At 44.1% G+C, this 16,256-nt stretch overlaps 1 protein-coding gene across 1 annotated transcript in view; it reads right to left on the bottom strand.

Moving 5' to 3' along the window:
• Positions 1-501: 501 nt before the first annotated feature.
• Positions 502-16,256, bottom strand: part of ADORA1 (adenosine A1 receptor) — a 58,443-nt gene continuing 42,688 nt past the window's right edge. The window contains exon 3 of the mRNA XM_083444555.1: positions 502-1,470. Coding sequence (XP_083300681.1) covers positions 822-1,470 — 649 coding nt within the window. The 3' untranslated portion in view covers positions 502-821. The remainder of the gene's footprint in view (positions 1,471-16,256) is intronic.

The raw sequence follows: 16,256 nt of genomic DNA, 5'->3' as shown, positions 1-16,256 counted from the left end.
GTGCTGCTGAAACCGTTAAATGAAATTGTTGTCAGGACATACAAAATAATCCCCTGTGACAAATGTAGAAGTTAACCTGCTGCCTCACCATAATTCTAATAAATGTTCATTAATTGCAGTAGGGTTTGAACACAGATTCAGCATTATGATCATGGCAGTGGCTTCTTTTTTCCGGTTAAGTCCTGGCAGTGCTTGGTTAGAGAACTATTTATGCCAGTCCCCAGATTTAAGGATATGGGGGCTGCAGCAAGGAGGTAGAATCACTGAAAATTGCTTCTGTCTCTTTTCACTTTATCATTGGCTGAGCTGTGTGATACTGTTAGATACAACCCTGTATATGTTAAATTGTATGTTGTGTATTTGTTTTAAACCTGTAAGTTGTCCAGAGCTGGTTTTTGTTTTTTGCAGAGGCAACTCATAAATGCAATTAAGATTACTGCTACCAATGATAATATTAAATTCCATAGTCAGTACAACTCCCCATTAATTAAACCACAGAGATTTGTTTCCTCTTTATTGGAATGAAATATACATTCTGTTGGCATAGTCCCCCTTTAAATGCATAATTATAAGTGTCACTTTGCTTCCAAAAAATGGGAGGGGAAAGAACAGCTCCTAGAATACCAGATGGTAAAATGAATATTACTAGTAGTAATAAATAATGCCCTTGATTGGCTCTGGGCTTTGTCTGCTCTGCCCAGGAGCAGGCCTTGCGTATAATGGAGATGAAGCCAACTTGGCCATTTGGACAATGAAAGGGATGTTTATGGAGCACCCCATGTGGCTTGAAGGCTGCAGGCCAGCCTGGCTCCAGACGACTCCTAGATGGCAATGTCAGTGTTATCAATATTGTTCATGTGCTTGTCCCCTTTGCAGTAAAAATAATGGTTCCAGATCTGCAGGAACGTGGTCCTGAATTTTCTAATCCTGAAGGCATAGACGATGGGGTTCATGGCAGAGTTCCCATGCGTAAGAAATATTGCAATGTAGGTGAGGCTGCTGTGGGTCTTGCACGACGGGTAGAAAAAGCTGATACAGTTAAGAGTGTGCAGAGGCAGCCAGCTCACAGCAAAGAGGAAGAGGACGAGGGCAAGAGATTTGGCGATTTGCAGCTCCTTTCCATAATACTTCTCTGGATCTGTCGAGCAGGAGGCGACCTTTTTATTAAGCTGCTTGCGGATGATCTTGAACACTTCCAGGTAGATGATGAGCATGATGAGCAACGGAGGCAATACCCACACAAAGAAGTTGAAGTAGACCATGTACTCCATGCTGATAACGTTCTCAAACTGGCAACTGACGGTGAACTCTGACTGACTGGTGTTCATCAGCTGACTGGCGTTCGCCCTCTTCTGCATTTCGTTCAAGTTGTTCCAGCCAAACATAGGGGTCAGCCCGACGAGCAAGGAGACCAGCCAGCAGCAAGCAATAGCGATTCCAGCACGCTTAGGAGTCACCACACTCTTGTAGCTGCAGAAATAACAAACAAAATATGTATTAAGATCTTTAACAGGCAAAAAAAAAAAAAAAAATTCCTTCCAGTAGCACCTTAGAGACCAACTAAGTTTGTTATTAGTATGAGTTTTCGTGTGCATGAACACTTCTTCAGCCAGTCAAATGGCAACGCAATTCAGCTCTCACAACGTTTCGACAGGGGACATAGTTAAGTGTTGGTGTGTAGATGGTTTGCATGCAGAAGTAAACATAAGCTGCAAGCAAATGCAAAGACCTTAGTCTGCTTGAGACCCTGGAGAGTCACTGCCACTCTGAGCAGACAATACTGGGGTAATAAGATGGACAATTTAGTCTTACCTGGCATTTATTATTATTGTTTATTACTATTATTTATTTAATTTGTATACCAATTTGTATTTATCAAAAGATCTCAAGGCGGTGTACAACATTAGAAACACATTGCAGAACATCATAAAAACATAGTAAAAAGCATATTGACATTCCTCTCGCTAACAGTTCTCTCCCCAACACTTTTACAGGCCGTATGTTATTTAATAACCATAGGCCTGGGTAAAGTTTTTGCCTGGCATCTAAAGACATGTTTTGATGGCGTCAGGCGAGCCTCTCTGGGGAGAGTGTTCCACAGGCCACCACAGAAAAGTCCCGTTCTTTTTTTTTAAAAAAAAAAATATATTTATTTATTTATTGGTTTTCACATACTGCATTACAATACAGATGTACCAAAGCCAACACCATTTCCTCCCCACCCCCCATACATTTACATTTATATTTCCTCAATCCATCATATTATTCTTTTCTCCTTTCTCCCACTTCCCTCCGCCCCCACTCGATTTCCTCCACATTATACAATTTACAATAATCTTTGCATTCTACAATCTTCTCAAATCATCTATATATTCTTATTATCTTTCCTTACTAATTTTTCTTCCCTCCAGTACTTCACATTTTAATCTAGGCATATTAGCGTATCTTTTTTTGAGCAATATTTTGCCATATATTCATCAAAACACTCCTTTTTTTAATTTTTGATTCGACTGATTTCTTATTATAGCAGTTAATTTTGCCAAAATTAAATATTCATTTAGTTTACAAATCCATTCCTCCTTTGTAGGTATAGCTTGCGACTTCCACCTAAAACCGAGAACAGTCCTGTTCTTGTGTTGTCACCGTCCAAACTTTTCAGGGAGAGGGAGATGTAGAGAAGAGCCTCAGATGACAAGAGCAGGGTCCGTGTTGTTTTGTATAGGGAGAGGTGGTCCTTAAGATACAGTGGTACCCCGCAAGACGAATGCCTCGGAAGACGAAAAACCCACTAGACGAAAGGGTTTTTCGTTTTCTGAGGTGCTTCGCAAGACGGATTTTTCTAAGGGCTTGCTTCGCTAGATGAAACAGCCCTGCCTCTCTCCTGTCATGGCGACGGTCACTGCACGCACGCACGCTCGCTTCCCCGCTCCTCCGGCTCCCTCCCACCTTCCGGCTGCCGACTCCTCCGGCTCCCTCCCACCTTCCGGCCGACCTTCCGACCTTCCGGCTGCCTCGCGCCGCTGACCACCGCCCTCGCGCGCTCCCCTCAGGAGCCGTTGCCGCCAGCAGCCAGTGTTGCAGCCGGAGTCACACTCCTGAGCCCCGCTGCCCTCCGGCAGCCGCATCGCGCGGTGTCCACAAGGCGCGGGTGAGTCCAAGGACCGGCTGCGGCAGCTGCCCTGCTTCTCCCCACCCCTCCCCGCCATGGTGCTTCGCAAGATGAAAAAACTCGCTCGACAAAAAAACTTGCAGAACGAATTAATTTCGTCTTGCGAGGCACCACTGTATTGAGATTCTGAGCCGTGTAAGGCTTTATAGGTCAACACCAGCAGCTGCCTGTGTTCTTACAAGACAAGCAGCAATAGGAAAAGTATGCAGGGAATAATTCAGCTCTCCTTTCAGAGCAAAAAGAATCTGTTGTCACAAACAGGCTGAAGCTTCCTTAGTGAGATGAATCATACCTCACCTTTCGTTCAAGGAACTCAAGGTAGAATACAGTTCTCCCCTTAGTCTGGTAGACAGTGACTGGCCCAAGGTTACCCAGGGAACTTCATGGCTAAGGGGTGGGGGGAGTTGAACCTGTGTCTCCCTGGTCCTAATCCACCATTGTAACCACTACACCACATTGGCTCCCAAACTGCATCCATCATAAATTGTATGTAGAGTGTCCTAGCATCAAAGCCACATTTTACTATATGTGTTTCCTTGTATTTGACCCTAAAGTCCAGTGGCGTAGCATGGGTTGTCAGCACCCAGGGCAAGGCAAGTAATTTGCGCCCCCTAACCCGGGGCAAGGCAAGTAATTTGCGCCCCCCCCGCTGCACTGTCCCTCCCCCAGATAGTCCCTCGCTCTCTCTCTGCACCACACCGCACGCCTGGCACCCTCCCCTCCACAGTGGGCGGCAACCCGGCGGCTCGGATCGGATTCGCACAGCCAGCACTGCAGTGAGAGAGAGTGAGTGAGCCAGGTAGGGGCAAAGAGCTGCGAGTGTGAGCGCCCCCCCCCCAGATGTTGCGCCCGGTGCGGCCGGCCCCCCCTGCACCCCCCACGCTACGCCACTGCTAAAGTCCATAGGTGAATTGGTTTTGTAGTGAACCAAGGCGTGTAAACAGCACAGGTTTTGAATTGGAGGCCCCCACTTTGAATCTCATCTGAGCCATGAAGTGAGTGGAAAAGGCTAGTTGAAATCTGTATCATGGGAATAATATGAGCGGCCTACAGAAGTCCTGAAGAAATTCAGAACAAATGGAATCCTTGTATTAAAAATCAATTTGCAGTCAAAATGCAGTAAATCTGGGTTTTCCCTAAAGCAAGCAGATAGTAAAGGAGTGGCTAAACGGTTGTTCTTTTTAAAAAGTAATTTATTATTAATAAGCATCATTCATACCTATACAAGAGAAGAAAGCACACAGACAGAATATTCTTTGCACTTATACTTGATAATTAGAATACTTCAAATTTTGTGCATTGCCAGAGCACTGCTTGAATTGTGTGCACTAAAAAAAAAAAAAAACTACCCGTAACTAAAAAAAAAAAAAAACTACCCATAAAACTACTCTACCATTAGATAGCATGAGGCGGCTGCCTCACTCAACCACTTCAGAGTGCCACCAAAGGTCAACCAAAAAATATCATCCTTCCATTTGCCCATTCCTGTTCAGAGATAGGCTGACAATTAAGTTTGTGTGATGATGCCATATCATTTTCTGAGAAAATTAAATTCCCACAATGCAATGTGCTGGCAAATCTAATGCAGCAATAATAGGGTGACACAGAGCAATTACTTTGTCGTTTTCATTGACGTTGCTTATATAAAGGGAGTGCTAGTTTATCCTGCTGAGTCGGAGGATGATCTCATAGGGGAAACAGTCAGGGGGTGCTCAGGGGGCAGAGTAAAGCAAAAACAACAGCAACAACAACAACCTTCGTTCAGCCCAAGGCCAGTGCTTCATGGAAGACTAATCATCTCTAATGTGCTGGCAAGTGAAGGGTAGACCAAAGGAACCCTCATTTTGTAAAAGTGTCAGGCTCAAAGCAGTGAAAATGTCCAAGTGTACAGAAAGCCAGAGATCTGTTCTGCTTTGACAGCCACTATCCAGAGGACTCTAATCACCTTAAGTGACTCAAAAATGGAACACAAATTAGACGCAAGCTGGGAGGTTCACATTCAAGATAGTAAGTGCAGCTTGTTTCTGCTACACAATGACCGCTCCCCACTTAAAATGGGGGGCGCCCTTTGCGTGGACGCGCGCAGCCCTAGATCTGGAGCAGCTCCATCAGCATAGGCTTGGCTTTGCCTTCCCTCAGGTGGGATACCTGGAGGTCTCCGCCTACCTCAGTCAGTTGTCCAATCCCACCTGGGGGAAGCGTTGCCAAGGAGACCAGGCCAGGTAGGGGAGGGATTACCTGCCCACACAATAGAGGGAGGATCTTACCTGGGAATCCTCACTTGGCTCCAGAGCTTCTCCCACCCTACCCACCCTCAGGTAATGTCTTATTTTGCAGGTTAACTTTTCTTCACAGGTATGCGGGCGCTGCTACGTTAAGGTCGCTGTTAAAGGGCCGGAAAGGAATTTCCCTGCATTGGCAGGTTTTGCCTTTTCCGTAGCAAAACGTCACAAATTTGGCGTTATCAGGCCTTGGGCGGAATCCTTTAGTCTATCTTCCTCTTTGCGGCGGCGATACCAGGGTTCCCCGTTAAAGGGGTTTCTGAAGGGAGGCTTTGACCGTACGCCGAAAGGTCATCATTGCTCTCCCCTGCGGTGGTGGCGTAATGGGGGCGGCTATCTCTGCTTGAACATATGTTCTCCAGAGCCGCCCCCCCCCCCACACACTGGATAACCCTGATGCTCCCTAGGTCCCCGGCTGGGGACTGGGGAGGGAGAACGCCCAATGCCTGAGCCAAGGTCTACCCACATTTGAAATTTAATAAAGTTGTGGCCAATTTAATCCCATAGCACGTTGTCTTGGGTCGTTATTCCACATGACGGGGGGGGGGACCGCTCAGGATCTGGGGACTCCGCCTGTCCACGCAATACTTTAATCGCAACGATTCCATTAACAAAAGGGTAGTGTAATTTTTACATTCCCCTCTTTTCTTCCAATGCTTGATTATCTGCAGAGTGGGTATTTTAATTTGCATGATTAACGAGAGTATGAAAGCAAAGGATACCAGCTTAATCTGCAATGTCTGGAGGTGACAGTGAGTCCACATTATGGGTGATGATGACTCCTTTCGAAGGTTCAGATAATCATTACTGGAACTATTGTTCCAGCTCAGCCAAACCAAATAATATCAAGCAACAAATATCTGGAAGAATAAAGACATATTTACCTGACACAGAAAATTTGTTAGTGTTGGTGCCAGATGAGCCTCACTTGTGGGAGAATTCCATAAACAGAGGGCAACAGCTGAAAAGGATCTTTTATCATCCCACACACCCACTGAATAACTCTCAAAGCATCCAGTGATGACCTCAGGGTCCAGGTAGGCTCATGTCAGAAGAGGAAAGAATGTAAAGCCCTATGTGTCTTTATAGGTTAATACCAGTCATTTGAACTGGACTCTGAAATGACTTTTGTCCATCCCAAACCCATAAAACCCTGAAACAGAGGTCTACCATAGATGCACTACACTCCTACATTTAATGGCTGGAACGTTGAGATGATGAGTGACCAGTACTCTAAACACACTGTGCCCAAGGAAGGTTATTAACATCCTTTGCAAGCATCATTTGGGAGGCAGGAGAAGTGAGTGGCAATGCTCCAGTAGGAACGCATCAGGGCTAATGAGGAGAGATGCAGGCAGTGCCAAAATCCCCAGGAATTGAGATGTTTAACCTTTGATCATGAGGCTACAGAAAATAAATCTGCAACATGGAGTGTCAGCCCAGCACACAGGGTAACAAACAATATCCCATTCCAATTAGAGAAAACAGCAGTGAGAGGACATAACATTTATCTCATGTGCAAAGATTGCTTGCATCTGACAAGGACTGGCACCTGCTGGATTTGGGACTCATGTCCTCCCATGCTCAGAATCTTACATGTGAAAATTTGCTCTCAGTAAGGATATACCTAGGCTTTTGCAAGGGGAGAAGGTCAGACACTCAGAGTAGACCCATTGAAATGAATGAGCATGAGTAACAGGTATTTTAATGTTAGTGAATCTACTCGGAGCACAACTTAGTTGGATACAACCCCACAGATTTTCAGAAGTATATAGGTACTTTGAAAAACCCTTTATATTTACTCTGTTTAAAAAGTGTAAGCTTGACTTTGTGCAAGCAGTGCTTTCATGTCCTGAAAAAAAGTAGAGTCCACATTTTCATAACATTGCAAACTAGTAGTATAAATTCTGCCTGTAGGTTCTGCTTGTTAGACCACAGCTGCTTCTGTAAAGCCAGAACATTATATTTGCCCTTGTGGTCTCTTTCTGTCTTAAATGGAGTGGAACTAAACCTCTTCTCTCTGCTGCTTAGTTTGTGTCCCACTTGTATTGTAGTTGTTTGGGGTCAAAGGTTTACAAGCAAATGGACAGAAAGATGGTGGAGGGTTCATACTGGGCACTCAAGGGAGACTGCATAAAATGACCAAAAATTGTGGTAGTAAGGCAATGAGTGGTTTTACAGTGCATGTGGAGAATGAGAAGAAATATTATGTGGAAACATTTTTCAGCTGGTGCATTTTTCAGCTGTAGAGTGGATAACGTACAAATCTATAGTTCAGCTCAAAGTAAGCAGCGGCACTTAAACCACTTATTCATGTGCTGGATTGTGGCCAGGGAACTTCCATGCCTCATAGGTTTCTGTCAGCTGAGATACCCATCGATCCTTTCATACACTATGCATCCAGACCACAAAGGCACACCGCAGAGGAGTACCATCACAACATCTTCATAAATGAAGAAGACCATTTCTTAAATGATTAGGAAACAGAGTAGGTGCCTCATAAAAGAGTAATAAGAAACATTATTTCCGATATGGCGGGAAAGGAGATGCAGTAAGGAGCAATTTCCCCAGCGGAGGTTGCTCTGTTAAGGAGAACAGCGCATTGCCCCATCAATCCCAGTCTGCCCTCAGTGTCAGGGACCGACTGGATAATGGGGAGTGGTAGGAGGCTCCAGCTGGAGAACCCCATACGGAAACCTCAGAAGAGGAAGGCAAAGAGCCAAGGCAGCGGTGGCTCCACCTACTGGTGGCCTTCCTGCTTTTTGTCCTACCAGTCCCACTGGTCACCAGTCACACCTGATCTTGTGGCAATTCAGAATAACGTGGCCTGAGCTTTCACGAGCTAAAGCCCACTTCACAAAATGGAATGGAACACAAAATATTTCTAATGGAAATAAGTATTTGAATCCTCAGGATAGCCAAGCAAAGTGCTTCAAAACAAAACAAAATTACCTGAACACACACACACACAAAACAAGAGCTGGTTTTCCAGTTTAAGAGATTACCTGAAAATTGCGTTAAGATTTGGGGGGAAATAATAATAATTGAGGTTGGACATTTGTCACTGCCTCACGTACAGAAGTAATTTCACCCATGGAAGCGAGAAAGAGAATTTATTTCAACAAATCTCAGCGGAGCCGTTGCCATGGAGCTTCTGAAGATCAGACACTCGCATGAGGTGCACTTTTGCTAAATGAGCAGCCTGCCTCTTCACAACAATCACATCCCTAAGTGTCTTTGAAGTTTCAGCAAGCCGAGTCACCTGACTGAATTCACGCAACAGATTTATTCCCTCCTGAAGCCAAGCTGTTAGTAAGCATAAATTCCATTGTGCTTCAAGCTTGGAGATTCACAGCTAGGGATAACGCAATCCCGCTGTCAATCCTTTTAATGCATTTGAAATTTTCCAAAACAGAACTTGTTATTTTTATCTGCATGTGGGACAAAGGACCAGGAGAGGTGACTGCCAGTGACATGAGGGTTTTCGTCCACGTTGGATCACACCCAGAACTTCATTGCTATGCAAGAACTCTGGTCTAGAAGACGTGAAGCAATAGGAAAGAAGATGGTGTTTCTGAGCATATGCAAAATGCTTCCCCCTCACCACAACAAGTCAATGCATGGTACTCATAGAGCAGGTGGGGGTGGAACATGTAGCCCTCCCAGTGTTGCTGCACTTCAGTTCCCATCATCCCTGACCACTGGTGATGCCGACTGGGGCTGATGAAGTTGGTGTCCAACAACATCTAGGGAACCAAAGGTTCTTCATCCTTGTCATATAGGAAAGCTAGAGCAGCTTCCACATCCGAGGCCATGATTTCTAGATACAACCCACCCAGTAGTGTAGCTATCTTTTGAAGATGACAGATGAAAAGGCAGGTATCTACCTGCTCAGGGGATTAGAAATCCCCTCCATGGTTGTCATCTGCATAACTTTAGACAGCAAAACACCAGGAGGAGGCCTCCAGCAATGATCTGAAGAATTTAACCAGCAAGCTTTATTGCACTACAGTCACTCTCTTGACACCTACCAGTGTTATGAGCAGAAAGAGTAAATGCACTTACAGTAATTCGAATCCTTCATGTACAGGGGCCCTGGCTACATTCAGTGACTTGTCTCTTGCAATTTATCAATGGAGTTAACTAGTAAAACTGCTTGTCAGGAGTTTCAAGATAAGACCAGCACAAAAATAACTCAGGGGCAAATCCTCTTCTATTCGCTATGAATAATGTTATTTTTTTCTTTTCCTCAAATATTTATGACCCTCTTTCTTTGAATTTCAAAGTGACTTTCAGCATAGAAGCAGTAAAACCCTTCATTTAAAAAATGATACAAATAAAACCCACTTCTAAAAGCGGAAACAAATAAATGCTCGAACAGCTTGGAGCTAAAATAAAGAAGTTTATTAAATTGTGGGAGAAGAGAGACTCTTTTTGCTATCAGGGGATGGCTGTTTCTGTCTTTGCCTTGCCCTCCAGCCCTGAGGAAGCTGCTTAAAGAAGAATTCTTAGGGAACTTTCCAGCTTTTTTGTGGTTAAGTCATAAAAGATTGTGTGTATGTGTGTGTGGTTATCAGCTTTTGGAGATACTTTTGGATGTGAGGTAATCTGGTAAACTGGTGATCTTTATGCCCACTTAAATTTTGATATATGTTAACTGAACTGTTAATGGTTTATTTTGTAGGTTTTCTGTAGTGCTATTATACTTTTTCTAACATACTGTTATTGTGGCTACTGTATTTAGACTTTTTTATGTTGAACCGCTTTGAGCACAATTGTATCTGTTGGAAATGATGCATATAAATAAACCGAGTGCTGTATGCCAGGAGTGGGGAGCATGGCACTCCTGCATGGAAGATTGACTTATTGTGGCTACTAGCTACAATGAATAAAAGCATAAAGACTCTGGGTTCAAAGATAGTATATTTCTGAATACCATTTGCTTGGCTGTCACAAAAGTGGGTGGTTTTCACTTTCTTGCCCTGCTGTGTGCATCTTCCTGAAGCACTTGCAAGCCTAAAAGAGGCAAACAGGATGCTGGCCCAGCATAGAAATTCATACTGCAGCTTCCCAACATCTGTGAAAAATGCCAAGCTTATCAACAAAATGAAGCAAAGTAAGTGGGAGCTTAAGGGCAAATCTAAAATGCAGCTCCTTGAATTTATTATTCCAGAGGCAGAATCGAAGACTTTGAAAATCCCTCAACAAAAGCTCTTTGATCTTGCTCCATTTCTGCTTCTGCTTCTTACTCTCTTCCTGTCCTTGCTTGTGATCTGAAAAGTCTCCTGGATGCCCAGCAGACGCGGAAGCTCAGGCAATTATCCACAAAGTTCTTGAAACTATGGTGCTTTGTATAGAACATTGAGCAGTTTAAGTTAGACCTGGGTGTTTGTTCCCAGTCCCAGTTTAATAAAAGTGAATTTGCTAGTTTATTTTATGCATCCTTGTTATGTACTGAGTTGAATAGGATCCAAAATGCAGCAGTCTGATTGGTCCTAGAACAATAGGATCCAAAATGCAGCAGTCTGATTGGTCCTAGAACAATGCAGCAGTATCATTGGTCCGCAGGAGCCACCCAATCCAGCTGCAGGTGGAAGTGAATCCACAACCTGACTGGCCTACAGGAGAATCCTGGAATTAACCAATCATGTGCAGCCCATTGTGTAAATAATGTATATAAAGCAGATATTTGGGGGGAACTTTCATTCCTCCTCACCACTATGAGCTGAATAAAGAGCATGAAATCCACTCTCCACTCCGAGTATATTTCAATCCTCTTCACTGAAACGATAGCTGCACAGTGCTCAGTATCTGTTTCATGCTGTTTAAACATCGAACAGGTGATGTCATTAAGAAAGGAAAAAGATAGTGGGAGCTATAGCTTAATAATTGTATTGAAACACAGTGACGTAACTGCCCTGGTTTCTTTAAAGGATAACCTAGCCATCATACTTGCCACTCCCCTCACCCTAAAGAGGAACCCTGCTGCAGGCTTATGTTAAGAGCCCTCCCAAAGGGGAGCTGGATATAGCCCTGTAAATAAATTAATTTAAGCTGCCAACATCTGTGTGGAGTCCGAATTGAATAGGCAAGGTTTAACAAGTGAGCTTTAGTGAGGTTCTAGGAATTCTGTTAAATGCCCTGCCCCTGAAACAATTTGAAAGAGACACTAGATGCAGCCTGAGTGCATTGCACATCCTGAGAGGAACCAGGAATCACTAAAGATTGCTAGTGACTTCCTCTGACCAGAGGAGACAGCAGTCACAGAGGGAGAGAGTCCCAAATAAAACTTAAAGGTGGTTTAGAATGCAGAGTTTCTTTGATGCTGTAATTCCACAGTCTTGAAACAGCCCCTGACAATTCCCAGGCTTGGGAACGGACCATCAAGCCAGCTTGCATCTGAACTTGGAATGTCTGCCCTGGAAATTCCTTAATGTCAATGGGAGACACCGGAAATACATGTCTGGCACATGGTCCACATTGTTTGAAATGATAAATTTTCACACACTGAGGGATTATATTACCTTGGTGAAGCTATCAAATCCACAATTGATATGCAATATCTCATCCACTTACTCATCTCATTCTATCCTGCCCTTCCTCCAAGGAGCTTAAGATGTCATGCAAAGTGTGTGCTCCACCCCACAGCTACCCTGTGGAGTAGCTTAGTCTGGGTCTGGTCCAGCGAGCTGCATAGCTGAGGGATGTTTCAAACACAGGTCTCCCTCACACAAGGCCAACACTTGAGCTCTTATGTCTCATTGTCTCCCAATGTGCGGAAGGAGGGAGCCAAACGGGCAGAGCTTTTGAGGAAGCTGCATACCCTTATGTGCAAGAGCTTCTCTTCATCCCATGGGATCATTTGGTAATCCCCAAGCTGTCTCTCTCCTAACTGCCTGGCTCTCACAGCACCTTTGAGTTCTCATCTCTGCAACTCCAGCTGCTCAGCCATAAACATAAGCATGGAGACATTTAATAAATGGGGAAATCCTTGGAGCTGTGTTGGGTGGAAGCCTGCAAATTCCTTTGAGAGGTGTAAGGGGCAGGGAGAGAGGAAGGAGCCTGGTTGTGAAAGCTCAAGGCAAAGTATCTGCTCTGCTGTTGGCTGCTATTTCTGGCTGTCTTGGAATCTCCTGTGAGATTGGAGGCTTCACAGAGAGGGGACCCAGTGTGGAAACATCAGCTCAGATCTGTGCCTTGACTATGTAGAGATAAAGAGGCTTGGGGTTAATTCACACACACACAACTCCCCCTCCCTGATTCAGTGCATGTAGATGTTCTGTTTCTGATCTTACTCAATATATATAGAAGTTGCACATTGCAAAATGGTGACAATTTACCAGCTTTATTTTCCTTTTACCCATTACATTTAGCTGCATTGATGATGGTGTTACGAGTTTGTGGGTGCCAGAGTCCTATAAGCCCTAGATCCAGCAAGTGTTAGAATTTAATCAAGGCTTGGGGTGCTAAACTGTGTGCCAGATGCTTCTAATCCAGCAAGTGTTAAACACTAATTAAGCTTGTTTGAGGTTGGTGGGGCAGTGTATCATCTACCCTTATGGACCATCCCCACTGCTTTAGGCCCCTTCACTAAGGACCTGTCTGCTCCCAGGGCTCCAGAGGTGCTTTTTCCTATCCACACAGAGGTTTTGTGATAACCATAGAATCTAACATCATCCAAAAATGACTGTTTAGCTGTGAAGTCTTGCAACCATGTATGTGTGTGGCTATAATACCAGTATGCACAGGGGCACATAAAAGAACAGGTTTAGTTAACATGAGCAAGATATTGCCTATATACATGCAACCCTTCCCACACTAATGATAAATCAATCCCCTATTTCCAGAATATTTTTTTGGCGGTCCCATATATACGAAGCACTTTTGGTGTGTCAAGTTCATATCCAAAGTTGCTCCAGGTGCCAATTTGATTGGATATGATATACTTTCATCATTCCTCCACAATGAATCCAAATGCATCCTTCCGGAACATAAGCCGTGGCTCACTATGAAACGTGCATAGCTGCTAAAGTTGAAACTACACATTATGACAGTCACTATGGCTCCCTGATCCTGTTTTAGCCGCATGAAGGGAATGCCAAGTGTGTGGGGGGAATTACATGGATTAGAGCTCATATGAAGAAGTGGTTCTAGTCTGCAACAGCTGATGCCACAATAAAATCTATTTGTCTTCAGAGTTTTACTAGATTCATTTTTGTGATAGGCATCAAAGATGTATTTTATATGCACAAAGTATCTATTAACTAGGGACAACCAGGAATGTGATATACCTGATTTATCTGTTGGATTGTTATCCTGCCTTTCATGAGCTGAGGGCCAAACTATATTATATAGTAAATGCAATATGCCTGATTCTTGTTATATAAATAGCAACCGGGGGATATTTTACTGTCAGGAAATTTATTTTCATGTTTAGTCCAAATCTGCTTCCCTGCAATTTCTGGTCCTGCCCTCTGGAGCAGGGCAGAGCAAGTCTGCTCCATCTTCTGCATGACAGCCCTTTAGATGTTTGAAGACCATACAGCTGTATGGGCAAACCATCAGCACAGATAGTTTGTTCTATGCTGCAAAAGCTGGGGCTTAGAATGTATAGGGTTTGTCCACACTGGAGTTTACTGTACGTTGCTGTTCGCTGTTCGCATTCCCATTTGGTTTGTGTAATCCGCATGACCAGGGGTCAGGAAACTTTTTCAGCAAGGGGCCAGTCCACTGTCCCTCAGACCTTGTGGGGGGCCGGACTATATTTTGGGGAAAAGGAATGAACGAATTCCTATGCCCCACAAATAACCCAGAGATGCATTTTAAATAAAAGCACACATTCTACTCATGTAAAAACACGCTGATTCCCAGACCGCCTGTGGGCCGGATTTAGAAGGTGATTGGGCCGGATTCAGCCCCAGGGCCTTAGTTTGTCTACCCATGCGCATGACATTACTGCCAAACAATGCCAATCTCAATGCATTCTCACTGTAAATTCTGGATTATCCTATAGTTATTGGTAATCTGGTAAATTGGGCTCCAAACTGCTCAATGTCACAGACAATTTGTTTTGGTGTTTTGGGGTGGGTGCATCAGTTGTCACTTTCTGCTACTCCCCTTTCCATGCCCACTACTTCCTCAATATTTTCTTTTCTTGCTGTGCTTATAACTATTTCTGGTGTGATCCTGAATGAAGGAATATATCTCTCCCCTCCCTCCCCCCTGCTCCACTTTGATCCTTCAGATTTGCACAAAATCAGAACACAACCAAATTTACAACTGCATGACAGTGTGCTTTTGCACACTTATTGGGTAGCTTAAAAAAAACACAACCCAACAAGGTTCAAGTGCAGCTGTCTGCACGTTTTCCATATCTGTACTTAATCGGCATAAAAGGATCAACAAATTAGAAGATAGGGACAGACACAAAAGGGAATGCCTGGTGGGATGAATGGAAAAGATTGAAGTTGTTCCTCAAATGCAAATGCAAATATGTGCAGGGTTAGACTATTCTGGTCTAACTCAAATGGGGGGGGGGAGGGAATGTGAATGTTAGCTCAATAATGCTCAAATGTGGACAAGCTTTTAATGCCTGAAGAGAGCTTATTATTTCCTATGATCTGGACACAATGGTCCTGTTAATGCAGTCTTGGATGGCATTAGCTTTTAAAGCAATTGTCTCATACTTCTGGCTCAAGGACAGAGAAATCCAAACCACTGATCCATTGTGCTGGAAGGAGTTTGGAGGTATCCCTCCATCCAGCCCTGCCTGGATCTGTTAGCCTCTGTCTGTAAGAGACCCCACCCCCACAGGACAGCCTCACTGACGAGGAATGCCATAATATGCCCACCCAGACAATGGGCATATGCTCCTGCTGGCAATAAAACCAGAAATGGGGTATTTGGGGGTGGAGAGGGAAAGGCCCGAGCAGGCACAGGATCCATTAAGCTCTGCCACTGCCAGCTAGGAGTTTGGATTGCCTCTAATGCACCTAGACCCATTTCATTTATTCTGCCGCCTAGACGGATCTTTCCCATCCTATTTGACTTGCTGGTCTTATCCTGTCAAGATTATTTTGAACCTTGATTCTATCTTCTACATGGCGTTAACTATTCTTCGCAGATTTGTGTCATGTGCAAATTTGATAAGAATCCCTTCTGTGCCCTCATCCGAGTCATTTATAAAAGTGTTGAACTAGTCAGGGTGTAGGATGAAGCTATGTGGCACTACAGTCAAGACCGTCCTCCAGTTTGATAGAGAGCCATTAATGAGTACTTGTTGGATCGCACAGACACTTGTGAATCCACTTAATAGCACATTGTCCGATTCACATTTTCTCATCTTGTCAATACGTACTAGGATATCATGAAAGACACTGCCAAATGTTTGCTAAAACCAAGATATACTATGTTCACAGCATTCCCATGATCTACCACACTAGTCACTATATCAAAAAAGGAGTTCAGCTTGGTCTGGCATGACTTATTCTTAAAAACAAAAACCCTATGCTGGCTCCTATTAATCAAAGCATTATTTTCTAGATGCTCACAGGTCAGCCACTTAATAATCTGTTCTATAATTTTGCCCAGCATTAATGTCAGGCCAACCAGTCTGTAGTTTCCCTGTTCTCCCATACCCCGCTCTTTCTGAAGACAGGGACAATATTTGCCCTATCACCAGGCTTCCACAACCTTATCAGTTCTCTAAAAAATTATAGCCAGCAGCTCTGAAATAATGCCCACAACCTCCTTCAGTACCCTGAAAAACAGGACATCCCATTTCCTCCCCACGAGAGCATGGCAGC

This window comes from Podarcis tiliguerta (genome assembly GCF_965153285.1).
Source record: "Podarcis tiliguerta genome assembly, chromosome: 6".
In the NCBI taxonomy this organism is placed as follows: Eukaryota; Metazoa; Chordata; class Lepidosauria; order Squamata; family Lacertidae; genus Podarcis; species Podarcis tiliguerta.
Note: the sequence above shows the minus strand (reverse complement) of the source record. Positions and strands in the feature narration are given on the sequence as shown.